The sequence below is a fragment of the Plecotus auritus genome (genome assembly GCF_963455305.1).
Source record: "Plecotus auritus genome assembly, chromosome: 2".
Lineage (NCBI taxonomy): Eukaryota > Metazoa > Chordata > Mammalia > Chiroptera > Vespertilionidae > Plecotus > Plecotus auritus.
In genome coordinates, this window is record NC_137771.1 from 121646670 (window position 1) to 121673925 (window position 27256).

The window sequence follows — 27256 nt, forward strand, 5'->3', positions numbered from 1 at the left end:
TTGATTTGCCCTGCTATATTTCATATATATATACTTGAGTATATTTCTTATCTTATGTTGTTAGTAAATAGAAATGAAAGTTGGTTTCTATTGCTTATTCTCTTAATAATCTCTGTTTTATTAAAAAGAAGGGAAAAAGGAGAAAAAAAGTGAGAGGTGGGATGTTCTCTGAAATTGTTCAGTCTAGGGCTTTAGTTTTGGGCTGCCATAAAGTGTTGGTAACTATTTTAGTATTGGATACTTTCTGACTGCATGTACCATGCTGTCTACATAAAAGAAAAACTCCATAATTTGGTAAAGGATAAAAAATGAAAATCATTGTAATTCACTGGTGTGTTTTCTGAGACAGGTTATGTATATGTATATGGCCCCGGGGCAGGACAAGGGGCGAGATAAAGTATTACTAGAATGACTCAATACATGCATGGTTTTTAAAAATAAATGCTTTCCTACTTGCTTTGGCAGCTACATTTTTATCCATTTTTTTCTGTTGTTGTAGTTACTAAATGAACTGAGTGTCGTGGAAGCCGAACTGCTCCTGAAATCCTCCAGCCTGGCAGGCAGCTACACCACTGGCCTCTGTGTCTGCATCGTGGCTGTTCTCAGACGCTACCACAGCTGTCTGATCCTGAACCCCGAGCAAACAGCCCAGGTGTTTGAAGGGTTGGTATATTAAGTATTATTACTATTTCACATTCTATCCTATCTAATAAAAAAGTAATATGCAAATTGATTGCACCTCTGCTACACCCACAAGCCACGCCCACCAGCCAATCAGGAGCAAGTATGCAAATTAACCCAACCAAGATGGCTGCGGCCATGGAGCAAACAGGAGGCTTGGGTTTCCGTGGCAATGGAGGAAGCCAAGCTTCCTGCACACCCTGGCTAGCCCAGGCCTCCGCTCAAGGCTACAAAGTTTCAATTATAGAAGATAAACAAATCCCAGATACCAGGGCCTCCGCTTGGGTCGCCAGGGGGCGTGGCTGGCCTACAAACCACCACAGGCCCCTCACCCAGGCTGCCCCATGCCCCAAGGGAACCCCCACCCTGATCCGGGACACCTTTCAGGGAAAACCAGCTGGCCCCCACTAATGCACCAGGCCTCTATCCTATCTAATAAAAGAGTAATATGCAAATTGACCATCACTCCAACACACAAGATGGCTGCCCCCGTGTGGACACAAGATGGCCACCACAAGATGGCCAGCAGGGGAGGGCAGTTGGGAGGGATCAGGCTTGCAACGGAGGGCAGTTGTGGGCGATCAGGCCAGCAGGGGAGGGCAGTTGGGAGGTACCAGGCCTGCAGGGGAGGTCAGTTAGGGGTGACCAGGCCGGCAGAGGAGGGAAGTTGGGGGCAACCAGGCCTGCAGGGAAAGGCAGTTGGGGAGGACCAGGCCTGCTGGGGAGGGCAGTTGGGGGGGACCAGGCCTGCAGGGGAGGGCAGTTGGGGGGGACCCAAGCCTGCAGGGAGGGCAGTTCGGGGTGACCAGGCCTGCAGGGGAGGGCAGTTAGGGGCAAACAGGCTGGCAGGGGAGCAGTTAGGCATCAATCAGGCCTGCAAGGGAGGGCAGATGGGTGGGGGTGATCAGGCTGGCAGGCAGAATCGGTTAGGGGCAATCAGGAAAGCAGGCAGGCAAGCAGTTGGGAGCCAGCAGTCCTGGATTGTGAGAGGGATGTCCCAGATTGAAGAGGGTGCAGGCTGGGCTGAGGGACACACGCCACCCCCCTCCCCCCCACCCCCATGCACAAATTTTGTGCACCGGGCCTCTAGTAATGTATAATTGTGATGAAAATATTATAGTAGTTTTAAGAGAAAAATAGTATTGATATTTATTTCAATAAAGAAATATAACATAAAGAATACTTTTGTAAGAAAACATGCACCAAAGAAGAGTTATAAGCATGAAAAAGTATTTACTTTTTTAAAAATGTGTGATTCCTTCCTCCCTTTCTCTTTACCATCCTGCCTTCCTTTCTTCCCCTTGGTTTCTACAAATACAAGCCTGTCTTTTATAGCACTCTGTCATCTGCCCTACCCAGCATTGTGGGTAATTATGTATGGCGCACATGTGACAACTTTTTTGTTCGTGTAATTTCAATTTATACTTGGAGAATCCTTCACCAAATAAGCTTTCCATGCATTATCATTTTAGAGATTTACTTCTTTAACTTCATTGTTTTAAATAAACTAAACCTATTTTTTGATAAGATAATCGAAACCGTGACTTCCTTGATTCTTAGTCTTTTTGGTTTGTCTGAATTATAGTCTGAGGTTTTCTCTACTACTCCTAGTGGGTTAATAATTACCTAATACCATCCCCATTAGAGACTGAGGTTACAAGGACCTGGGTAGAATAATTAGCTCTCAAAAAACCCTGTACTGAGCTACTTTTTGTCCACCGAAGACTCACTCCTTTCCCAGGCTTTATATAAAAAAAGACAACCTGTTTTTTCTTTTTCTTCCATTTTCCTCCTGGGTTCAAAAGAAACATGGGGTCTTTGGTTCGATAGTACTCTTTATTGTGGTCTAATACATGTAATCAATTTATACTCTATTCAAGAGTAACATCCATTTAACAGCAGCTCTCTCAGGGAAAAAGAAGTGCTATCACATTAATTATGCATGAAGATTATTAAGTGAAATCTGAAATATCCCAGATAGTTTCAAATGTGAAAATATTAACATGTTAGCATTCAGGAAATACAGGAATGTTTAATATGTCCCTCAACTACCCTGTGAAGTTGGAAAATTAATATCACTTTACAAGTGAAGAAACTAAAACTCAGGCTTGTTAAAGGAAGTGCTTGATGAAGTGACATACCCAACATCACATAGCTAACTCTCCCAGGCTGCTGAAAGTCTTTCGAACTAGGAGCTCACTCATCCTGTTTAATACCATACTTTTTAAACTGCATGAAACTCATTAGTTGGTCATTAAATAAATACAATAGATTTTTGACAAGCACATTTTTTATTTTTGTTTATTTTGAAATTAATTTCAGTATTATTTATTTTGACATTTTAAATTTATTTTATAAAATGTTCATAAAATCACATTTAATATTAACTTTATTATATTTTTACTTTATTATACATAGTAAGGGTATTTTACCCAAAACTGTTATTTTGTTTTTCTGTACTTATACAAATGAATATACTGGATCTCAGTATAATATGTTTTTCTTTCCTGTGGCAAGTGAAAAAAAAAATGAGGAAAACATTGACTATTACAAACATTGACTATTATACTCCCAATAAATGTTTATTTACAAAATAATTCTTTGCTTTTTAGGTTATATTTGGAATTTTTTTGTTTATATAGTTAACTGTTGATTGAATCTGTTTTTCATAATTATGTGACTCTTTTGCTATAATTGACAGCTTTTATCTGCTGCCCATTGGCCCCATTTGCTGATGTCATTTCATAGAGTTTAGAATGCTATATTGCCATTTCCTCTTGTACTTTCCTGAGTTCCACATCTGGTATTTGTGATTCCTTCTTGGCCTAAGTATTTTCTAGGCTCCCTCTGGCTTCACCCTGTTCCCTTAACAGTAGAGTCAACTGTGGCCTGGGAGTATGGAGACCTAAGCTCTCTTGGATCTGCTGTGAACTCACTCTTAGCCTATGAGCAGGTTACTTTACTTTTCTGAGCCTTAGAGCCCTCTTTGTAAAATGAGGAAGATGAGTCAGTTCATTTCTAAAGCCCATTTGAGCTTTAATAATCGGAACCATCACACTATGATAGGCTGAATCCTATAACAGAATACAAGGTGGTGGTAGCATCAGACTCACAAAGAGGGGGCTGGACCACTTTTTTTATCTCTGTGTTGTATGAACTTTTGTGTTGTATGAACTGGGGTGAAAGAGGCCATAGTTAGGATTTGGGGAAATGGCACAGATTACAGCAGCAATGGTACTTTGAACTGAAAGCCTTCAGAGAATGTTACTAAGGGGGAAGGGGATTTGGTACTTATATGAGATAAACTAATGTAAATTTGTTTCTAGTTTGGAGAAACAAGGGAAATGTGACCTCTAACTGTGAATTCACCAGGTTCATGTGAGCACCAGCTCATGGTTTAAAAATGGATTTCCCGGATTTATTGATTAAGTATTGCTCCTTAAGAAAGAAGTAGATTTGGGGATTGTTGAAAATTCACTGAATTAGTGAATCTTTTTGCTGAGGAGAGATTCTCTACTTTAACATTCCTTTATGTTCTAGTCACAGCAACTTAATTGATGAATTCATTCATATATGCTTTCTGTATGGAGAAATTTTTATTTTTCTTGTTGTTAATGCCATTTTTGAAGTTTTCTAAAAATATATCTAGTATTTTAATATCACAATAAACTGACATTTTTCTCAATCATTTATTGTTGTTATAATGATTAGTATCAACAATCTAATACTTTTTATACAAGTAATAAATGGACATATTCTCTAAAAGATTTAAACAGTAGTGTATATATTAGCAACATGTGCATCTCACTCCTCACATGCTCTCTCCTCAGGCTGTGTAGTGTGGTAAAGCATGTTGTGAATCCCTCAGAGTGCTCTTCTCCTGAGAGATGCATCTTAGCCTACCTCTACGATCTCTATGTGTCATGTAGCCACCTCAGAAGTAAATTTGGAGACCTCTTCAGGTGGGTAGAAGAAAATCAAAAGAATAGGAGTAGGGTTATATCTCTATTTACTAGTGACTCGACCAATATTGTCATCCTTTTTAATAGTGAAAGTTAGTCACAATTATATCTGCCAGAATTCATATTGAGTTACCTTTCATTGTATCTATAACCTTATTACAAATGCTTGTTTAACTATGATTGCGATTTTGAGATAAACTTGTGAGACAATATTTTATATTTTGCACTTGCTATTACCTCACTGGGAACATTGTTTCCCACTTTTGTGCGCACTCACTTTCTCACTTTGTTTGTTTCTCTGCTTCCGTTACCATCCTGTTTGAAACAGCATCCCTGACTCCCTTTCATTCTCTGCATCTTAGCACTTGCTACCCCCACAGGTACACAGATGTTGGAAAATACATGCTTATTTAATGTTATTTTGAGGAAACTCAGATGATTAATTATAGGAGACAGTCATAACTGGCAAAATAAATTTAGAATCTAGAAGGAGGTAAGGAAAGCATGATCAGTTACGGTTTTCTCTGCTCCATATTTTGCACCCATTTGTTTGTAAATCCTGTGAGCCAGCTCTACCTTCCAGGTATAGTCCCTAGAATCTGACTACTCTTCATTGCTCTGTCACGACCACCATGGTCATCTCCTGGTTAGACCATTGTGTAGTTCTTCTCACTGGTTTCCCCACTTGCCTCCTTGACTCTCTTGAGAATATTATCAACACATCTACTAAAATCACCCTTTTAAAACAAGAACAGTAAAGTTTTCCAATGGCTTCTCATCTATTCAGAATAAGAACCTCTGAAGTCATTACTTAGCCTTTAGGACCTACTCGATCTGATTTTCCCTTCTGCCTTTTCCCCTTTGTTCCATTCTAACTATGTGCCCCTCTTTCCAGGTCTTCAGACACTCTGAGCAACCATTGTGGGGCATTTGCACTTGCTATTACCTCTCTTGTGTTTTCCCTAGTTACTTGCATGCTCACGTCCACAGTTCATTCATGGCTTTCCTCCCAACCACCCCATTTTATTTATTTATTTACAAATATATTTTTTATTGATTTCAGAGAGGAAGGGAGCGGGAGAGAGAGCGAGAGAAATATCAATGATGAGAGAGAATCATTGATTGGCTGCCTCCTGCACACCCCCAACTGGGGATTGAGCCTGCAAACCAACCGGGCATGTGCCCTTGACCGGAATCGAACCTGAGACCCTTCAGTCTGCAGGCCGATGCTCTATCCACTGAGCCAAACCAGCTAGGGCCCAATCACGCCATTTGAAATAGCATCCCCCTCTGCCTACCCTGTCATACTTTGACCTTAGCACTAACCCCGGCACATTGCATATTTATTTATCATCTCTCTCCTTCCTAGAATGTAAGCTTACCAACAGTAGAAACTTCTTCTGTTTTATTCGCTGCTATGCCCCAGTACCTATGTCTGGTACATAGGAAGCACTCAAAAAATATCTGCTGGATAAAAGATATATACAAAAATATCATGAAACTTTTCATGGTATCAATAGGGAAAAGTGTGAAAATATGTTTTCATGAAATGAGTTAGGTTTCAAAATAATCCCTTATAGAACAGGAATGCTGTTTGAGTGAATCTTACAAAACATCTTTCCACAGAAATTATGTAAGAGTAGTAATACCCTGTTTGTGCTGCTTTTTCACACAGAGCTATCAGTTGACAGTTTTTAGAGAGCTTTCTCATACATGATTCGCTCTATGTAACAGCCCTCCCTGTTTTTAATAGTGAACTTCCCAAGAAAGCTCCAGGAGCCCTAATGCTCCTGCTGGGCAGTGTAAATGAGTTCATTCCAGTCTTGTAACCTGGGTGCGTGGAGATTAGGAGACCAGCTTGCACTGAGGGCTGCTCGGGATCAGCACAGGGGTGCCCCACAGCTGTGACAATGGCTGAGGTTCCCTTGATTAAGAAGTAGAAGAGAAATGCAGCTGTCCCAGCAAACCTGGAAGTCAGATATTATTTGCAGTTTGGGATTAAGAAATATGGTCCAACAAAAGCTACATATGCAGAGAGATTCCTGTTAATATACTAATAAACCAGTTTTAATAGCTGGATCTGAAACACCACTTGTGAAATTGTATAAGAGGAATATCTGGGAGACATATTCACACCCAGCACTGACTGAGCGGCCGCTTGTGCCAAGCACAGTGCTGGGCTATTTCCGACAAGATCTTTACTCCGCTCAACAACCCCAGGAAGTAGAAATGATGTTTCCTACTAACAAATGATTGTTCCTCATCCTAATTAATAAATGATGAAACTTAGATTTGAACATAAGTAATTTTGGCCTCCAGGTACGTGTTGCTTTCATCACTCTATCGGAATCTATTGGGTTTTTTGGTACAAGCTATTTCAGAAGGGAAATACCTAGGTTATTTCCTTAAATCCATATATACCTGCCACAGAGAGTGGTAAGAATCTGAGAGTGACCGAGGTTGCAGCTGACTTTTTGATAAAACACAGAAGCTCACCAGGAAAGAGTCTAATACATGAAACAGGAAGCGTAGAAATGAAAGGTGAGGAGACTTTCCCGTGAGTCATAGAGTTCAGAAAAAGTGAGCATTCCTGGCTGGAGGTCAGCAGAATTCTTTTGTTTCTAAAAACAGGAATGAATAGCATGTTAGGATTAAGTGGGAAGCTGAATAAAATAGACAGTGCTTCACTACTTGCAGAAGACTGTTTCCTCCAGCACTCAGTGAATTGGGAGGTGGAGGGAACCAAGGATGTGGTGTTAGGGAGTGAATCAGCAAAGAGCAAAGTTTGATTTTGTTTCATCTTTAGTGGAAAAAATGAAACAAATTAGGAACTATTGCTAAGTGAGAATGAAAGAAAAGTTAAGTAGAAAGTTGGCAAGAGTGGTTAAGACAGAAACTGGAGATTTTAAAAAGCCCTGAAGACTACATAGCATCCATCATTTTGAGCAGGTCATAACTTGAGACGGTAAATGTGCATCCTTCAGTGACCACTGAGGAGTTTTTACATAAGTTATCTGGAAAGAAAGATAGTGTAGATTACCATTACTGCCATTTAGTGGGTAGATTTAGTCCTCTCTAATGGACCAGTGCTTCCCAAGCACTATTCGCACTTAGATTTACCTGGAACAGCATTTTAAACATATAGATTCAGTAACCTACAGAGGTCCAGGAGTCTTTATGGCTAACAGACCACCCAGAGGTGATTCTGAAGGAGGAGGTTTGAAGCCACGTTTTGGTAAACAACAAATTGAACAATCTCTGTTTTCTTAAAGCAGTTGTCAGTGGCAACAGTTTAGGGTAAAGAGTGTTATTTATATGCCTTTTCATTTTTAAAGAAATCATTTCTGGCTACCATTTATGTAGGTGTATGACACTAGGGGTAAAAAGCCATATGTTGCCTTCATCACAAATAAATGTGCTGCCAAAAAGTTAATCTAAAAGAAAAAGACTCTCTGCTGCATAAGAGAGCTCTTGAATAGAGGTGGGTGCTGCTTATGAACTCATGTCCACAGCAATAGGAAGGAACAGATGAGTATACATGAAATCAGATTGTCTCTCAGCCGCATCTGCAGAGCCAGATTGGATCAGATACTTTCAAATTCCCTTTATACTTCTAACATTCTATGTCATATTCAGATATAACTCACTGAAACATACTCTGTTTTCATAATAGGCCAGCCTCTTAAAAATCTCTTAATCCTGCTACAAGACAGAACATGATAAACTTTTAGAAATAATAGTTTATTCACTCTTATTTAATTTGTGTATCATCCATTTCCCCCTACTGGAATGCAAGCTCCTGGAGGGTAGGGGATGAGCTTCTCTTTCACAGCTGGACCAGGGGCCACTGGACCTCCGCTGGATACCCTGTACCTAGGGGAATAGTTTTGCAGGATATGTAATTACGACTAAACCCTGAATTATCCCTGATGTGTAGTCTAACCTATTTTTATTCTTAAGTAATGACACTTTGCAACTATTGTTCAGACAGTTGTTGAAAGCCTTAGTAAGTTCTTTTATTTTTGAAACATATAAAATGTAGAAAAAATTTAGAAAATGATTAAGACTAATAACCAAGTTCTTACTCTTGTTTTGTTCTTCACAACCCATTCAGCAACTATTTATTGACCAACGAATACATTCCAGGCACTGTGCTTAGTGCTGATTATTAAGAAATTGGAACCAAGAACTCAATGTGACTCTTTTATAAGAATACATTACAGTTGCTACCATTTAATCTGTCCTTAAATTAACTAACTTTCTAGTTATTCTAGTTTTTTTCTTAACTCTTCTTCTTGTAACCTCAGTAGTGCCTGTTCAAAAGTTAAGCAGACCATATATAATAATGTGATACCTGCTAACTCTAACTTGCGATGGGATCCGGACTTCATGATGGATTTTATTGAGAATCCTTCAGCTTGTAGCATCAACTACTCTATGCTAGGCAAGATCCTCAGTGACAACGCAGCCAATCGCTACAGCTTCGTCTGCAATACACTCATGAATGTATGTATGGGCCATCAGGATGCTGGAAGGTGAGCTGAGTTACCCTGAAATTTATGACTAACCATAGTTGTTGCTTTGGTGCTACTTTGAAACTAACTTCCTTAGTAATTGCTTAGGCTGACAGTTGTTGTTTTCTTTTTTTGTGTGTGGATATTATTTTATCTGCTCTGTAGTATGATTTCCTTAACCAAAGAGACAAAAACATATACAAGAAAAAATACAAATAAAAATACAAATAATAATTGCCTATATTTTTAAAATACTATATTTAGGCCTACCTAAATTACATAGTTTCTAAAAATAATTTTTATGTTTTTAAAAGTTCATTATACAGGTCAGGTTTTTTCACAGAGTAAAAATATGTAATTGACATCTGTAATGGTTATTGTTTGTTGTTTACCAGCATTAAAAACAGAAAACATTTAAAGCCATTCACTTTTATCTTCTCCAGGTTCTACTAGGTTATTTGTCAAGTGGGTATTTATTATATCCTTGACTATAAGAAATGAATGACTTGTTTATGTAGTGAAATATGTGTTCTTAAGTATGTTACCTGTAGTATTTCTTTTTTGTTACTTTCAACTGTGTATGTTCTTTTTCTTCTTTCTAGGATTAATGACATAGCCAATTTCTCCTCCGAGCTGACAGCATGCTGCACTGTTCTGAGTTCAGAGTGGCTGGGAGTTCTGAAGGCTCTCTGCTGTTCTTCCAATCACGTGTGGGGGTTCAATGATGTACTTTGCACAGTAGATGTAAGTGTTCTTTTTCACTAAAACAACTCAACTGCAATTAAATATTTACTTAGTAATTTTTTTTAATTGACTCAACCCTTAACTGAAATGTAAAATATTTTTTCCTTTTCTCACTTTAAGCAGTACACCAGAGTGTGGTTGGTGCTGTGTTGCATGAGAATGTCCAGACTCAGATTCATTGGGGCATCCAGTCTTTCTTGGTGATTGTGTCTGAAAGTGATGAAAATATACCCGTTATATATCACAGATTTCCTAGAATATCATATGTGTGATATGTGAATTTCTTAAAAATCCATCTTGATTCTTTATCTATTTTTGCCTATCACTTCTTGGTATGATCTTTTGTATGTTAATATGTTGTACATATAGAACAATTTTATAAATTTAAAAAAAATACCTCCCAGTTGAAATTGAACTTCCTAGTTTTGATATCTCAAGTCTGGGTTGGACAGTCCTACTCCAGTCTGTGTCTCCCTAAGATTTTAGGCATGTCAAACTCCTACCTGTGGCCTGCTTTTCTAGACAGAAAAGACACATATTTTTATCTTTAACACTGCTCCTTAACCTCTTAGTTGTTTTTGTTATACTTTACCCTGGTTAGTTCATGCATCTGTAAAATTGGAATTAACAGTAGTATGAACCTCATGGTGTTGTACTGTTAAATGAGGTGATTTTTTGTAGATTGCTAACCACACTCCCTGGCATATGCTAAAACTTAATATGAAGGCTGCTATTATAGATGGTTTTTTTAAATTGTTGTTACTATTTTCTGCCAAAGTTTTGTGAAATCTCTAAAGGTAGAGGTTATATTATGAATGAATTAACTTTTCTTTTTCTTTTCTCTCTTTTTAAAATTTAAGAGTCAATTGTAAATTTTCAGGGTTGTTTTTAAAACTAATTTAATCATATTAAAGACTCATTACTTTGTTATTCCTGAATAGAACCCCAAACCGTTCCTGAGGCTTGTATTTTCACTAGGGCATCCTCCAGGTTTTCCTTTGCTTATTAATGGCTACCCTTAAATGACAGATCCTACTGAATTTTGCAGAAAAGTTGTATTTTTGCTACATCTTTTAGGGATTTCTTGATTTTTTTTTCTTATTGTTTTCTTTTTCAATCATTTATACTCAACATAAAGCCCAGTGTCTTCTTGCAGCGTTGGGATGTGGGTAAACCTCATTCATTGTCTTATAAAGTAGAAATAGGCCAAGAGGAGAATACTCATGCTAAGTTTCATTCACTCATTTGGGGATCTGAAACCTCATTGGTGTTGCCTACATTCTCTTAGATATTAATCTTAGCTGTTACTGAAGAGGGTGTTAGGTATTAAAACGTGTCAATGTTTTTCTTGAAGGTGAGTGACCTTTCATTCCATGATTCACTAGCTACTTTCATTGCTATTCTGATAGCACGACAGTGTTTCTCCCTGGAGGACGTCGTGCAGCACGTGGCACTGCCCTCCCTCCTTGCGGCAGGTGAGGTGGCGTCCAGGGCGGCCGTGGGCATGTGAGCTGGTCTTGGTGGGATGGTGTCTAACTAGTGAAACCCAATGCAGGTAGTATTCAAGGGCACACACGTTGGACCGTGGTGTGGCCTGCAGGTAAAGGTGGTAGAATTGTATATCTTGTTCTGCACAGAGCACTGTGACTCCCTGGATGTTGGTACCTGGTTTTGAGGAAGCATGTACATTTGAGTTTCTCAGGAAAGTGTAGCTGGTGCCTTACTTTTTACCATAAGTAGCATGTTTTAAATTATTCCAGAAAGTTTAGCTTAATAGCAAACCTGAAGACTTGTTCTTGAACATGTGAGGAAACTTGCTTTGGAAATCCTTCTTCCCCAGCTTGTGGAGACGCGGATGCCGAGCCCGGGGCCAGGATGACCTGCCGCCTCCTGCTCCATCTCTTCCGAGCCCCCCAGGCCTGCTTATTACCTCAAGCAGCCGGTAAGCTGATAGCCCCAAACCTCTGATTATGTTTTCATTTGCAGCTACAGGTTCTCAAATGACCAAGTAGGCTGTTCATTCTGTAATTTCCTTCCTGACTTTGGGGGGCCTGCTTGAGGGTGATGAAGGGGTGTAGTGATGCCACTGAGAGGGCTGTCAACACCTTTCATTTATGTAATATCAGGATGTGTTGAGAAACTCAAATCCAGAGTTAATAAACAATAAAAATACTTTTGCTCTTAGGCCAGCTGTGCTGGTGGGCAGCGTGGTCCTCTAACATACTATCCATGTTAGTTGTAAACCACAGCATAGCAGCTTAGGGCATGATTCATTTATGTTTTTACTAAGGGAAAAAATCTAGGGATGCTGGTGAAGTCTCTTCCTAAAGATCATTTCCATGTTAGGGTTTGTGTGTGTGTGTGTGTGTGTGTGTGTGTGTGTGTGTGTGTGTGTAGAGAGAGAGAGAGAGAGACAGAGACAGAGAGCGTGAGAGAAGAGAGAGAGAGGCCATCAGCAATAAATGGATGAAAATCCTAATGTTTTTGACACATCTCTGTAAGGAGCAAAGACATTATTATTTTAATAGTAAAAAAGAAAAGGTTAAGTCCAGGGTGCTGGCAGTGTTTCTTAGTGAATTCATGAAGCATCAATTAAAGCTAGCTAACGGCAATTAAGCACCCACAGTCTAACAATGAAAAGCCCTACGACGGTAAATGGTTACAAAACACTGTTAATAATGGTGATGAGACGATGAAAGGCTTGTTCTTGTTCTCATAGGCAAGGCGTTCCCTGGAATAAGATCATCTTGTGATAGACACCTTTTAGCTGCTGCTCACAACAGCATCGAAGTGGGAGCAGTGTTTGCTGTTTTAAAAGCAATTATGATGCTTGGTAAGACTATCTTGGCACTAAGCTTGGTTAATCACCAGAAGTTTAATTCTGTTTAATATTAATAGAAATGTTTTGTTGTTGTTGTTGTTGTTGTTGGCTTTCCCCAAGTCCAAGTTCAGTTGTACTCCAAGAAGTCTGTATTTTACCTACAACACTGGTGGAATTTAAATATTTTTTTTTTGGTGCAGTTTTAACTGCATGCTATCTCATTCTGATGTAATAGATCCTCAGACCTCCTGGCTTGTGTTGTCTTCATCTGTTGGCATAAGTCACACTTTGTAATGGACACAGAAAACTTGATGACCTAGCCAAAGGTTTAAATCCCATGTTATATTCTAGGAGTAAATCACCAGAAAACTTGGATTTTAATCATAGTGTTTCTGCTTCCACTTTGACCCTGTACCATAGTTTTTTCATCAATCAGGTGATATTTGCATTGAGATTGATATTACTGATAAATCAGTATTAGATATCATAATTCTTTTTTATATAATTTATAATGACCAAGATGTATTTTATGTTTTTATTGGTATATACATCCTCCTGAAGTAGTAGCACTGCCTTTTCTGTTCATTTATAGTGCAATGCCTTAAGACATTTTTATTCTGTAAATTAGGAGAATGATTGGGAAGTCTTGAATCACACTATCTCATTCCAACTTGGGTACCCTCTTTTGGCCTTCACTAAACAAACATTATCTCTTAAGTTGTGAAGGAGCCCCCTTTCATTAGAATAGAAGTTACTGCATGGATAAGAATGGTCTTTGATGAGTCTTAAAGAAACATGTTTGAGGATAAAGACTATCCCTTTATACTTCTTCTTGGAAAGTATTATTTGGTGATGACAAAGAAGGAAAACAGGGCTTTCATAAAACAGATGATTAAAAGTGCATCCAGCCCTAGCCAGCTTGGCTCAGTGGATAGAGCATCGGCCTGCAGACTGAAGGGTCTCAGATTTGATTCTGGTCAAGGGCACATGCCTGGGTTGCAGGCTCGATCCCCAGAAGGGGGCATGCAGGAGGCAGCCGATCAATAATTCTCTCTCATCATAGATGTTTCTATATCTCTCTCCTCCCTTCCTCTCTGAAATCAATAAAGAAATATATTATAAAATAAAGTACATCTAAAAATATCTACATGTACACACACATATGCACACATATATACATACATGCAAATTATTAAATGTGCATCTAAAAATAAACATATACTTATACACACATATAACATACATATATACATATACATACATATACATATACATATACATATATACACACACATATATGATGCTCCTATTATGCCCAGGAATTTTTAAGTAAAAAGAAAAAGATAAAGTCACATGGAGGGCGACAGCCTTCCTCTAAGCTCAGGAGCTTGTGTATACAGCCAACATTAAATGATCATCTCAATAATAAAATTTCTGTACTCTGATGATATTTGAAAGGAAAGATGGCTGGTTAGTTCCGTTTAATAATAAAGGTAGAGACCATTGTTAACTGTATTTTGTTTATGTTAACAAACATAAACATAACCATGAAGTTAGGGATTCGCCTTTTTACTTGGTAGCTAATGTTCATCAGAGAAATTAAATAGAAGAGTTCCCATAAACTAATTTTGGAAGTGTGACTGCATTAAGTGATAGATATTTTAATGGCAGAAACCAAGAAGAGTGCAATTTAGACATTGTCCCCTTGGTTTTAAGGACTGGTTTGATCCCAAGTAAAATTGGCCAACCTCTTTAAATATCCAAATAACCATAGTTTACTATCCATGTATAATCACCAATTCATTTTTCTTTGACTGCCTCTCCTTGACCTTTTTATTTTATTTTATTTTATTTTATTTTATTTTATTTTATTTTATTTTAAAGATATGTTTTAATTGATTTCAGAGAGAGGAAGGGAGAGGGAGAGAAAGATAGAAACAGCAATGATGAGAGAGAATCGCCAGTTGGCTGCCTCCTGTCCTCCCTCTACTGTGGTTCAAGCTCAAAACCCAGGCATGCACCCTGATCGGGAATTGAACTGTGACCTCCCGGTTCATAGGTCAATGCTCAACCACTGATCCACCCCAGCTGGGCTCCTTGAGCGTTTTCGTTGGCTTCAGTTCTTGGAGGAATCTACAGCTTTCTAAGCATTGCTTCCCAAGTCAGGATTAGGCCTGTTGAATGTCAGCAGAGTGTGGGGCCTGGCTGTCACTGAACACTGTTCTAATGTTCTATTGTCTATATGATTGTGGAAGGTTCTGGTACAACCTCCAGGTCATTCTAACATCTATTCTGATTTGAGGATCTCCTAGTCTGGGACTAGCAGATATGTTTGTTTCTTTGTTTTTGAAGAAGTTTTAACTTATCTATCTTACATGTTCTAACCAATGTTCTCTCAAGTCCTGTCCATCAGGACTGATGTTGAGTTAGAGAAATAGAATTGTTATATAGGATTTGGTTTCTAATGTCTAAGCAGTTTAACTTAAGGTGTAAAAATAGTTGTTTATATCACTAAAAAGCATGCTAAATTTTGATACACACAGAATCTGGTCTTTCTTTCAACTCCTAAAGAACTCTGTTGAATTAAATAAACTCCTATGAGTAAAGTGAAATTGGTAATATTTGTCCATGTATTTTAATGAGAAATGTTTGATAATATATATGAAGATATTGATGAGTTGAAATGTATTTTTATTATTCCCTTCCTTTTAATGATTTTATAAGTAAATATTCAATAAGCAATTCTTATTTTTTCTTATTTTTTCATCAGAGTCAAAACTTTTTCCTAGTTGACTTATAGGTTTTAAAAGACTTTTTGCACTGACCTAGGCTTGGTTTTGCTCTGAGGGCCTCCTGTAAATTCATTTGTTGGTTCCAGGAATTTTTTTCTCTGCAGGCTTATGATCCTGTGGGTAAACAGGCCAAAGTTTGGGGGCTCTGTTGTCATTTGGCAAGGTTTATTACCAAAATAATTTTATTCTTTCAGCTTCAAAATATGACAGTTCTTTGTCTTTCATAGCTAGAGAAGATTTCTTATATCTAGATAGATAGTCAATCTTTCTGCTCAGTGTTTCCCCCAGAACTTTTTTTTTTAGTAAGGAAAACACTTTCCTTGGCTTCATTTTAGTTGAATATATTAGAGATTGGTGAGAATGAAGTTTTCTTTCTAAGTTGGTGTTTACAGAAAGGGAAGTGAAAGACATGGGTTATTCAATGAATGCCCTATTTTCCAGGGCTTCCTTAGTATGCATTGCCCTTTTCCATTCCCAGGGAAATAAATCTCTCTTGTCAAGAAGTTGATAGTAAGGTGGGCTAAGGCAAAACTTTTCTCTTGACCTATGGATAGAAAATAAGTCATTGTAAGAGAAGAAATGGAAAAGGGACATCTAGCAGGGTGAGTAACCCTTCTTTTCCTTGTCTATAAGTCAAATGAATTTGAATACATTGATGCTTGAAATATTGGTGAAATCAGTGTTCTGTGATTATTAAGTGTGATTCAAAATGGCCTTTCCAAGTTTAGTGAAAGCATCCATAATTCTATAAACAAAGTAAGGATTGATTCTTGAACTTGCTTTTTTTCCATGTCTGATGAAACTTCTCTGGGTTCTCGCATTTATTCTCTTGATCCATTCTCTTCATTGTTGCACAGCTGTGCAATGATACCATTCATATACTTTAAATTCCTGAAAACTTGTCTCATTTACTTCTCAAATAATTGGCAATATTTTCAATGTGTGTGATTTTGGTTTTGTGATTCTGTTATTTAGGAGATGCCAAAATTGGCAATAATAGTGTCAGCTCTCTAAAGAATGATGACTTCACCATGAGGGGTTTGCGGCGTGATGGGAATGCTGATGATATCTGGACTGCCTCACAAACTGCAAAATCATGTGGGAGAAGCATTTCCATAGAAACGGCCAACTTAAAAGAATATGCTAGATATGTACTGAGAACTATCTGTCAACAGGTATCTTCAGATTTAATTGGCCTTTAACTTTGAATATGTAACTGTTATTTTGGAAAGAGAATCTCACTATTGTATAAAACGTGTACATAGATGGTCCTTATTTTCCTGCTTTGTTTTGACATAATTTCAAATTGCTAAAAAGTTGCAATAATAATAAAGAACTCTAGTATACCTTTATACAAATTCACTAACTTTTTACATTTTGCCACATTTGCTTTATAACTCTATTTGTGTGTGTCAGTATGGATGCATATGCTTAAATTTTTTTTCCTGAGCCATTTGAGAGTAGTTGGCATACATTATTCTTTTTTACTTTTGAATACTTTAGTGTTTGTTAACATAAACAAAATACAGTTAAAAAAAAAAAAACAACTCGGGAGATTTAGCATTAGTACAGTAAATTTTTCTCACCTATAGACCACATTCCAATTTTGTCAGTTGTCCCAACTATGTTGGATTTGTGTGACGTTTCCTATAGATTAGCTTCAGATTATGCATTGCTAGCTAAACACTGCAGCAGTAATGCTGGGTTCTTCTCGGATACTCTCATTGGAAGGCCCATGATGTCCATTTGCACTTCATTGGTGAGTTAACCTTATCAAGATATCTCCATTGTATGAATTCAAAATTTCTCTACTGCATAATTATTATTTTTCCTTGTAATTAATAAGCAGTCTTTGGAGAGAAAAACAATGCAAATATTCTCATCAAATTCTCTCACCTCCCATGTAGCATCCATTTTGATTCTTGTCCAAACCAGTCTTTACTGTGATGAGTGCAAGATGGTGATTTTTCTCCAAACTCCTCTGCTCTCCAGTTACCAGTTTGCACTCTTCCCTAAGGAAAAGCCTGCCCTTGCTTATATTTACTAATTTTCCATATGGATTATGATTTACTGTCCTTGATTATGTTCATGTTCAAATTGCCCAGACTTTCCCAGACTCTTTTCATGCTGGATCTCATGTTATTTTGATATGTCTTTATCTTTATCTTTTTTTTTTTTTTAATTTTCTGGCTCCTTTTTACTTTCCCTGCCCCAGATCTAGAATTACTCATTCCTCTGTAGAACCTAGATTCTGTGTAGCCCAGGATGGTATTTAGAAACCAAGATGAAGGCACTGTGTGTGCTCATTGTTTCTAGGCCCTTTCAGCAGACAGAGCTAAGGAAAAAAACATATCTATATACATAAATGTGTGTGTAAATCATTAGTTCATACTGATATCTTTACTTATAATCCAACCCCACAAAGTCCTTTGTGTTCCCCATTCCACATTAATATTCCCTTCTTCCACACTAAGAACCCCACTCCCAATAACATTAACCCTTTACTCATTTGCTTTATTCTATAGTATACCTGTAATAGTTTCAGAATTGCTATACCCATACCACTATGAAAAACAAGCCTACTAAAAGGATTTGAAGATTTGTTTATAGTTCTTCCCTAAGAGTTTACTGTATTCTGTTAAGAAATCATTAGAACTTTCTCCCTCACTGTGGATATATTTCTCACTTTAAATAGAATTGATTTTTATCTGTTTCTGTTTACATTCAGTGTAAGTCCACCCCCCTCCCCCACCCAGCTCTGTCTTTAGAATAGCATGCTTCCACAGGCCAACTATGCAAAAGGTGTACTCAGAGATATGTCCTCTCTCCCTTATCCCTGCTATCCTTTGTCTCTCCCTGCCCTAGGTGATCAGTTTCATTATCTTCTGCTTTAACTTTTCATATATTTAAAAAAAAGTTCTCCTTTCTTATTAAAAGAATCAAGGCATACCATATATACTCTTTTTTACTTTCCAAATGTTGACAGGGTCATGTTTTTATAAGGCATATTATAACCATGGTAAAAGTTAGCTAAATAGTTATATAGGTACTAGAGGCCTGGTGCACGAATTCATACACCAGTGGGGTCTGGCCGGCCCACCCGGGCCAATCAGGTGGGGCCAGCTGGGGGAGGGGATGTGAGAAGTTGGACAGCCAGCCCCACCCCTGATCGGGATGGTGGGGGGCTATTGGGGGCAGGGCCAGCCAGGGGGAGGGGCCATGGTTGGTTGGCCAGCTGGCCCCACCCCCATGGTTGAATTCCCAGTCAAACTCCTGGTAGAGGGGATAATTTGCATATTAGCCTTTTATTATATAGGATTAAGAAGTTGTTGGGTTGTGCATTGGTTCCCTACTGTGAGGGCGATTGGAATTACCTGAGGAGTTAAAATTGGTTTTGATGCCTTAAGACAGTGGTCGGCAAACTGTGGCTCGTGAGCCACATGCGGCTCTCGAGCCACAGTTTGCTGCTCTGTTGACTAATGAGTTTGCTGACCACTGCCTTAAGAAAATGACTGCTATCTGGTCCCAGGACCTAAGATTGACTTAATTGATTTGCTGTGGGCCCAGGCTTTGTTAACAAGGTCCTCGGGTGATTTTAATGGATAATCAGCATTTAGTCACTGGTGTAGTGGTTAAGAAACAGGTTTCATTTTAAACAGATTTGGATGGGGTTCAGGAACAATTGACAAAGTCTTACCTCATTTCAAATAAGAGTTTGCTTTGAAAAACTGATGAAGAAAAGGTGATAGCAGTTTAAATTAGTGGAAACTCTCCACAGGTTAATTAGCCATATGCATCAATAGCCTTAAATTTTTGTTATACTTCTTAACCCAGCAATTGCACTTTATGAAATTTATCCTGAGAAAACAATTGTACAGAGAATAGATGTGCACAGACATTTATTTATAATACTAACATTGTAATATCAAACAGGAAGACAATTTTCTGAATGTTGTACTGTGTTCTATTCAGTAGAACATAGCATAATGCATTTCATATAAAATGGCATCTTATAAATAGACTCATTGCCCTTATATATGGCAAGTTAAAAAAACTGATTGTAAAACAGTTGCAAGAGCAAGAACCCATTTTCTAATTGAAACACATAGCAATATTTTACCTAGCTTTCTTTTCTTTCCTTTTTTTTGCATATCTGTTTTTTAAATTTTCCTTTATCCAAGGTTTCACTTTGTATTTTAAGAATTTAAAATACTTAGAATTTTTTTTTAAAATCTTTTGCCACCGCCCTAACTGGTTTGGCTCAGTGGATAGATCGTCAGTCTGTGGACTGAAAGGTCCCAGGTTCAATTCCGGTCGAGGGCATGTACCTTGGTTGCAGGCACATCCCCAGTAGGAGGTGTGCAGGAGGCAGCTGATCGATGTTTCTCTCTCATCGATGTTTCTAACTCTCTATCCCTCTCCCTTCCACTCTGTAAAAAATCAATAAAATATATTTAAAAAAAAACAAAACTTTTGCCACCATTTTGTGTGTGTAATTATTTTGTTAATTGGAAGATTCCTATCTGCTTTATATTCCATTATGTGCCATGAACTTAGTAGATATTACATAGTCATGTAGAAAGCCCATGCCTAGCATTCTAACTGCTGTATGATTTTTAGGAATGGGTAGGAGAACATTGCTTAAAAGAACCTGAAAGACTGTGCACAGACAAAGAACTAATATTGGACCCTGTGCTTTCAAATATGCAAGCACAGAAACTACTGCAGCTCATCTGTTATCCCCATGGCATTAAAGAATGTACTGAAGGGGACAACCTGCAAAGACAGCACATTAAGCGCATTCTTCAGGTGAGTGACAATAATTTAAAGATTATTTTTCTCTGGTTTGGCACATTCTTTGTAATTATAAGAAAAATGACTGTAGCATTCTTACTCTTAGGCTTTTCTTATGCCTTAGGACACATCTTGCTAATAAATGTGCAAAATAAGTCGAGATAAAGCAGATGCTCACAGGCATGGTTTAAAAACCATGGTGGCTGGATGCTGAGAGGCTGTGTGTGGTTCCCGGGGAAGGGGCTTGGTGCCTGGGTTACCCTCACTGCTGGGTGCCCACTGCCTCCATCACAACTTACTGCACAGCAAGCACAACACTGTTTTCCCACTCTCCAACTTCATTCTGTTAGCGAAAACAAGCTAATGTAGGTCTTGCCTGCCCTGTGTGGTTCAGTTGGTTGAGCGTTGTCTGTGCACTGGAAGTTCGATTTCCAGTCAGGGCACATGCCCAGGTTGCAGCTTGATCCCCGGTGGAGAGGGGAAGAGTGTGCATGAGGCAGCAGATTGATGTTCTGCTCTCACAAAGTTGTTTTTCTCTCTTCCTTCCTCTCTCTTTAAAAATCAATAAAAATATTTAAAAAGAAAAAGTGAAATACTTAACACAGACTTTTTTATTTTTATTGATTTTAAAGAGGAAGGAAGAGGAGGGAGAGAGAGATAGAAATATCAATGATGAGAGAGAATCATTGATCGGCTGTCTCCTTCATGCCTCCTACTGGGGATCCAGCCCAAGACCCGGGCATGTGCCCTGACTGGGAATCAAACTGTGACCTCCTGGTTCATAGGTCAATGCCCAACCACTGAGCCACGCTGGCTGGGCATTTAGCACAAACTTTTGAAAAGCAGGGGTGCCTGTAGATCCCTTTCTTGTGTGTGACTATTCTACTCTTTCTTGAAATAGGGAAACTGCCAGTAATTACTATGTTTTAAGACATGCGTAATGTCCTTAATGTCTTAGTTATTTCCATTTTCCCCAGAATCTTGAGCAGTGGACACTGAGGCAGTCCTGGCTAGAACTTCAGTTAATGATTAAACAGTGCTTGAAGGACCCAGTGAGTATATCTGAAGGGCATGCATGTGTATAAAATTGTGTAAAAAGCAAAGCATGTTGACATTTGAGGATAAAGTAAAGTATGTGTGCTAGTTTTCTTGTGTCTGACCCTAGGGCTCTGGTTCGGTGGCTGAAATGAACAACTTACTGGACAATATTGCTAAGGCAACCATAGAGGTGTTCCAGCAGTCTGCTGACATGAGCATCAACTCTTCCAATTCCAGTACGGGGCTCTTCAATCCGAACGGGATCGGATGCACCGATGCAGGCAGCACAAGGCAGAATGGAATAAAGACTTTTCTAAGGTATTTTTTCTGTAGCTTTATTACTAGTAGTCTCTTGTTAATTTTTCACATGTAACAGTGTGTTTTATTTGCATAATCAGTATTTTTTCATAAAGCTGCAGGAATATGAAGAAAGTAATTACTTGTGTCAATTATCATTATTTAATAATAAGGTAAAGGGCAATACTACAGGCTGCATGATATCTTAGTGTTCTAAATACTAGGTTAATCGGGCCCAGACTCCTTGGAACCACAGGTGACATTCAGGGTGCATTAATTTCTTTAGTGTTCACTGTTCTGTGGTATTCATTACATAGGAAACACTTTTGCTGCCTTCTTTAAAATTTAGCATTTTTGCATAAATGATGATCATGAAAGGCTGTATTTCATCATTTTGGTGTAAAGTATAACTGGTGAATTATAAAACTTTAAAAACAGGCTATCAGTGTGCTTAAACATAACCAGAACATTTCATATCTTAACCAGGACAAAAAAGTGTTGGACAAAAGGACTGTTACTAATCAGAGAGCCACAATAATAGAAAACTGTGTTTATAGATGTTTAAACAAACGTTTAGTTATAGTATCCTCCCAGAACCGTGTTTTTTATTGCCCTCTATAAGCACGAGTGGAAAAGTGTGTGCAAATATCTGGTATTTGGCAAGATATTTACTGTGCGATAGCATAGAAATGAAAGGGACGTTTCTGAATTATCAGTGTATCTTGTGTATAAATTTTTACATGGGAATTTCTGTTATAACTGTAAGAAAAAGGTGCCTCATTGGGCATAACGTCTGTTTCTGATTTTAGCTCCTCTGAACGCAGGGGTGTGTGGCTGGTGGCCCCGCTCATTGCCAGGCTGCCAACCTCCGTGCAAGGAAGAGTACTGAAAGCTGCCGGGGAGGAGCTGGAGAAGGGACAGCACTTGGGTTCTTCTTCAAAAAAGGAAAGAGACAGACAAAAACAGAAAAGGTATGGCTGCAAGGTGTGTCTCTGTCAGATTTGAAAAAAAGAAATGTAGCATTCTACAAACATACATGTTCACTGCCCTCCAAGTCCACTGAGATTTTATTAAATGAAATTGAAAGTATTTTGTTAGGTGAGGCGCTGTTCCTAAGAAGTTCCAGGTTATACTGTTTACCCGTTCTCAGTTCTGCCTACACACCCCGATCTTCGCTGCACTATGAAAATCCTGACTTCTTAGCCCCACTGCATCCTGAATCAGACCTGGATTGCCACCTGGTCCCTGTTTTCTCCTTTTAATCACTTTTATTTCTTTTTATTTTATTACTTAGTTCTTTATGTTTAAAATACATAGAAATATTTCTAGTTCTGTCTTGTTGGACCCTGAAATGGTTACTAATATTTTTAGCATTTAAGGTTCTTGTTCTAGATTAGATATTAAAACTTACAAACCATGAAGTTTAATGTTAATTTATTTTATGCCCTGAAAAGATTTCAAATAATTCTATTTGAAAACTGATTGTGTTACTGAAGAAATCTAAAACCACACTCGAATGTGAAAACATGGTGAATTTAGCACCAAAGGATAAGGGGGAAATAATGATAATTTCTTCTGTTTGATTGTGTGGGGATAGGGGTGGGTGGAAGTGAAAGAGGGTACAGGGGGGATAAATGCTGGGGGGGGGGGGGGGAATAAAGAAAAAATTTTGAAATATTATTTTCTTCTAATTAATAATATTTTGGTACCAGTCATTTGTTGAGCTCTTATAAATGCCAACCCCTATGTAAAATTTATTTCATACATACTCAAACTTTTAAAATCTCATAGCAATCATGAACCAGGTGCTGATCTTAGCTCTACCATTATACACTTTTTACAGATAAAAAAAACTGATGCACTAAAAGGTTAAGTAAATTTCTTGAGAACACAGCTAAGGAGTTAGGAAGCTGGGGTTTACACCAGGTGGTCTGGTTTCTGAGCCTCATTCTTAACTGAAGAACATTTGGTAGAGACCTAACTTTGCTCATATTTTGTTTGTTATCTGATTGTTTCGTTATGTTTGCTAGCATTAATTAACCAACCAATTTAGTTTTCAAAGTTTGTTAGCTAATGGTGGATTGTATGTACATTGCCCCGCCTACCACAGAGAGGTCAAGAGGCTAGTATGAAGTTTCAAAATGGCCCTTCCCAAGTCAATCTCTCAGTCTGCTGATGTAAAATGAAGCAGATTGAAATATTTTGCCCTAGATCTTATTTGAAGAAATTTTTCTTTCCAGTGTAGCAATTAGTTTATCAGTATGACTAGTTAGTTGTTCTCTAATAATTGAATAAATTTTAATAGCATTTTTACCAAATGTCTTTCTTTAAAATATTTTTATTACTTTCAGAGAGGAAAGGAGAGGGAGAGAGAGACAGAAACATCAATGATGAGAGAATCGTTGACCGGCTGCTTCCTGCACACCCTCTACTAGGGATTGAGCCCGCAACCCAGGCATGTGCCCTGACCAGGAATCGAACTGTGACCTCCTGGTTCATAGGTTGACGCTCTAGCTCTACCGTTGAGCCACACTGGCTGGGCCCAAATGTCTTAAAACCCCTTGGAAGTCGAGGTTGTGGGGGTGGAGGGGCTGTGCTCCTCAAGTCATGAGCAAGCACTTTGGTATTTGGCAAGATATTTACTGTGCGATACTGGGTCCTTGAACCAGGTGCTGTCTCAGCTCTACCAGTAAATACCCCACTGTTTGTTCTCGAGAAATGTGCTGAAAAATAAAACAAGCAAAGCAATCAGGGCTGGACCCTAAAGTTTTGTGTGAGAGGAAGTGTACATTTTAAATTTTATTCTATGTATAAGGTGATATTCCTTCTAATGTGTATTATAAAATGCAACTTACTGATCTAAAATACAAATTCTCTTCTTCCTTCTCCACCCTTACACACTCATTTGCAGTATGAATTTATGCTAGTTTGGGGAATGCCTTCAATATTAAATTATTTAGAAGCATTACTGTGGCTTTTAATATAATCAGTAGAGATATGACTTAACTCTCCATTTTTGACTCACTATTAGTAAAATAGTGAGTCAAAAACCCGAGGACAAAAAATCAGTGTTGCAAAGAAGTAATCCATTCTTTCTAACTAGATCTGCTGTTATGATTTGCTTTGTAGTATGTCTCTTTTGAGCCAACAACCATTCCTCTCACTGGTCCTTACCTGTCTTAAGGGACAAGATGAACAACGAGAAGGCCTCCTAATGTCTCTCCAGAATCAAGTTAATCAGGTAAAGTAGAGTAGAGTATTAAGCCAGACAAGTATTTTTCTAATGACATTAATTTGTTTTCCTTTCAAATGTTTAGATTAAACTAATAAGAACACACTGTGATTGGATTAGATACAGGTCGGCATAATCCATGCTCTGTTCTCCTACCTGACATTCTAGTCACCACAAGATTAACAATTTTATATTAATGTCCACAGACTATAAAAGTAACATTTGCACATTTCACATAACTTGGACATGTCTGTTTCTCTCCTGATCCTGCCTCAGGGGAGGGGTCCTGGGGATGTCCCTGTTGCAGTCAGCATGGCAGGAGGACAGAAATAGAGATCTGAGACCTAAGGGGTCTTCCACCTATCAGTCAGGGTCTCATCTTGAGCTCTGTAGGTGCAGAAACTCAATTTCATTTTACTGCCAGAGCCAGGATGATGCCAGTCAAGTACACAAGACTCTCCTTTATAAATCAGAAGTCATTTTGGTTCATTGATAGAGAATACGGACTTTGTCTTTCCAGCAACTGCAGTTCCCCGGGCACTTGCATTGTCTGTACCACAAGGAAACTAGTGACCACATTAGAAACTGGAGATTGTGGAATTGAGCAGAGTGGGTAGGTGGGTCATGTGGGATGTATTATCCTGCTGCAGAGCCTAATGGAGCCCTCCTATGGTGCTATGGCTCTATGACTTCATGTCGTTTCCTTGAATGGTACTAGATGAACATGAACAAGGACACTTGCTTGGTTCTCCCATTGTCTTCTAGCTTTTGGATATGAGAAATCTATTCTCTACACCAGTGGTCTTGTGGCTCTTTGGCCCCTTGAGTGTGGCTCTTCCACAAAAATACCACGGCCTGGGCGAGTCTATTTTGAAGAAGTGGCGTTAGAAGAAGTTAAAGTTTAAAAAATTTGGCTCTCAAAAGAAATTTCAGTCGTTGTACTGTTGATATTTGGCTCTGTTGACTAATGAGTTTGCCGACCACTGCTCTACGCAGTCACCAGAATAATCCTTTTTAAATGTGAATCACATTTATTTGGTGCCCAAAATGCTGCAATCATTCTTGCTATACTTAGAATAAAGATTCGAAGCCTGGGCTTATAAGGCCTTAGTGATTTGGCACTGGCTCTCACTTCTACCTTTTTCCTACCAGCCATGGCCTTGCTCATGCCATTCTTTTCACTGTGGCCACATTGCTGGTCCTTGAACAAATTCTCGTTGCAGCACCTTTGCATCTTTTCTTCCCTTCACCTGGATGGCTTTCCTCTCAGACATGCACATGGTTATCTCCCTCACTTCATCAGGTCTCTGCTCACAGGTCACCTCCTTTCAGGAGGCTCTCCCTGATCACTCTCTAAAAATAGAACGATGGTCATTCTCTATCCCCTGGCCCAAGTTCATACCACTTGTTACACTTGATTTTTATTATTCATCCTGCCGCTTGAATGTAAGCTCCATGGCAGCTTGTGTGCTTTGTTAACTGCCTTGCTCCCTTATCTCGCCTTGGGAGAAGTCCATTTCTTTTGGTGAGCTGTGGAAAGTGTTCTCCTCTTACCCTGCAGGATACTTATAGGTCATCTGCTGGGCTTACTTCTGCATGTGACTCATTTCAACTATTTTAAGATGGTTCTCATTAGTTACCACATATTTCAGAGCATGGCAGCATGAGATTTTTTTTTTTGTGGGGGGGTATGCATTTGTTTTTGCTCCTGCCATCTGATCCTGGGGTGTTGCCCACTTGCAGTTTGCCCTTCCTAAGAACACCTTCCCTTTCCCAGCATTATTCTGAGTCAGGGAAGAAGCACTCACTTTGTAAGTGGATATGCCACTTGACTAATGTCCAAATTGTCACATTTTTCAAAATAGTATGTATTATCTTTTTTTTTTTTTTTAGTATGTATTATCTTTATCAAGGAAGACAAGTCTATGAAATGACAAGATTCCACTTCAAAAGGATACTAAAATAATACTAGTGCATTTGCTAGGGTTCACAGCGTGTCCCTAGAAATATAACCTAGAGCTGATATAAAATGTAATTTTATCTGCCTAATACTTATCTTTATAAGACCAATGAAATGATGTGTAGTTGACCCTTGAGTTGCATGGGGTTTAAGGGCATCGACCCCAAGACAATAAAAAATTTATATAACTTTTGCCTTCCCAAAACTCCAGTCATCCTCCTGGAATTCACAGTGGATTAGTTCCAGGATCCTCGCTCAGAAATCAAAACCCGTGAATGCTCAAGTTCCTTATGGTGAAGAACGGCACATTACAGTTGGCCCTTCACAATCCACAAATTTCCAACCTCAAATAAAAAATACTATTTCTTGGATATGAAACCCATATTTATAGAGGGGCTGCCTGCATATTTACTGAAAAATC

General features: G+C 38.5%; 2 protein-coding genes across 2 annotated transcripts in view; one reads left to right on the forward strand and one right to left on the reverse strand.

Moving 5' to 3' along the window:
- Window positions 1-27256, forward strand: part of MED12L (mediator complex subunit 12L) — a 411338-nt gene that overhangs the window by 325532 nt on the left and 58550 nt on the right. The window contains exons 19-31 of the mRNA XM_080653836.1: window positions 500-663; window positions 4512-4643; window positions 8951-9178; window positions 9760-9901; window positions 11256-11376; window positions 11742-11843; window positions 12621-12734; window positions 16490-16689; window positions 20135-20323; window positions 21286-21360; window positions 21474-21664; window positions 22453-22614; window positions 24773-24884. Coding sequence (XP_080509962.1) covers window positions 500-663; window positions 4512-4643; window positions 8951-9178; window positions 9760-9901; window positions 11256-11376; window positions 11742-11843; window positions 12621-12734; window positions 16490-16689; window positions 20135-20323; window positions 21286-21360; window positions 21474-21664; window positions 22453-22614; window positions 24773-24884 — 1932 coding nt within the window. The remainder of the gene's footprint in view (window positions 1-499; window positions 664-4511; window positions 4644-8950; window positions 9179-9759; window positions 9902-11255; window positions 11377-11741; window positions 11844-12620; window positions 12735-16489; window positions 16690-20134; window positions 20324-21285; window positions 21361-21473; window positions 21665-22452; window positions 22615-24772; window positions 24885-27256) is intronic.
- The window catches only part of P2RY12 (purinergic receptor P2Y12), a 49996-nt gene that overhangs the window by 20304 nt on the left and 2436 nt on the right, over window positions 1-27256 (reverse strand). The window lies entirely within an intron of this gene.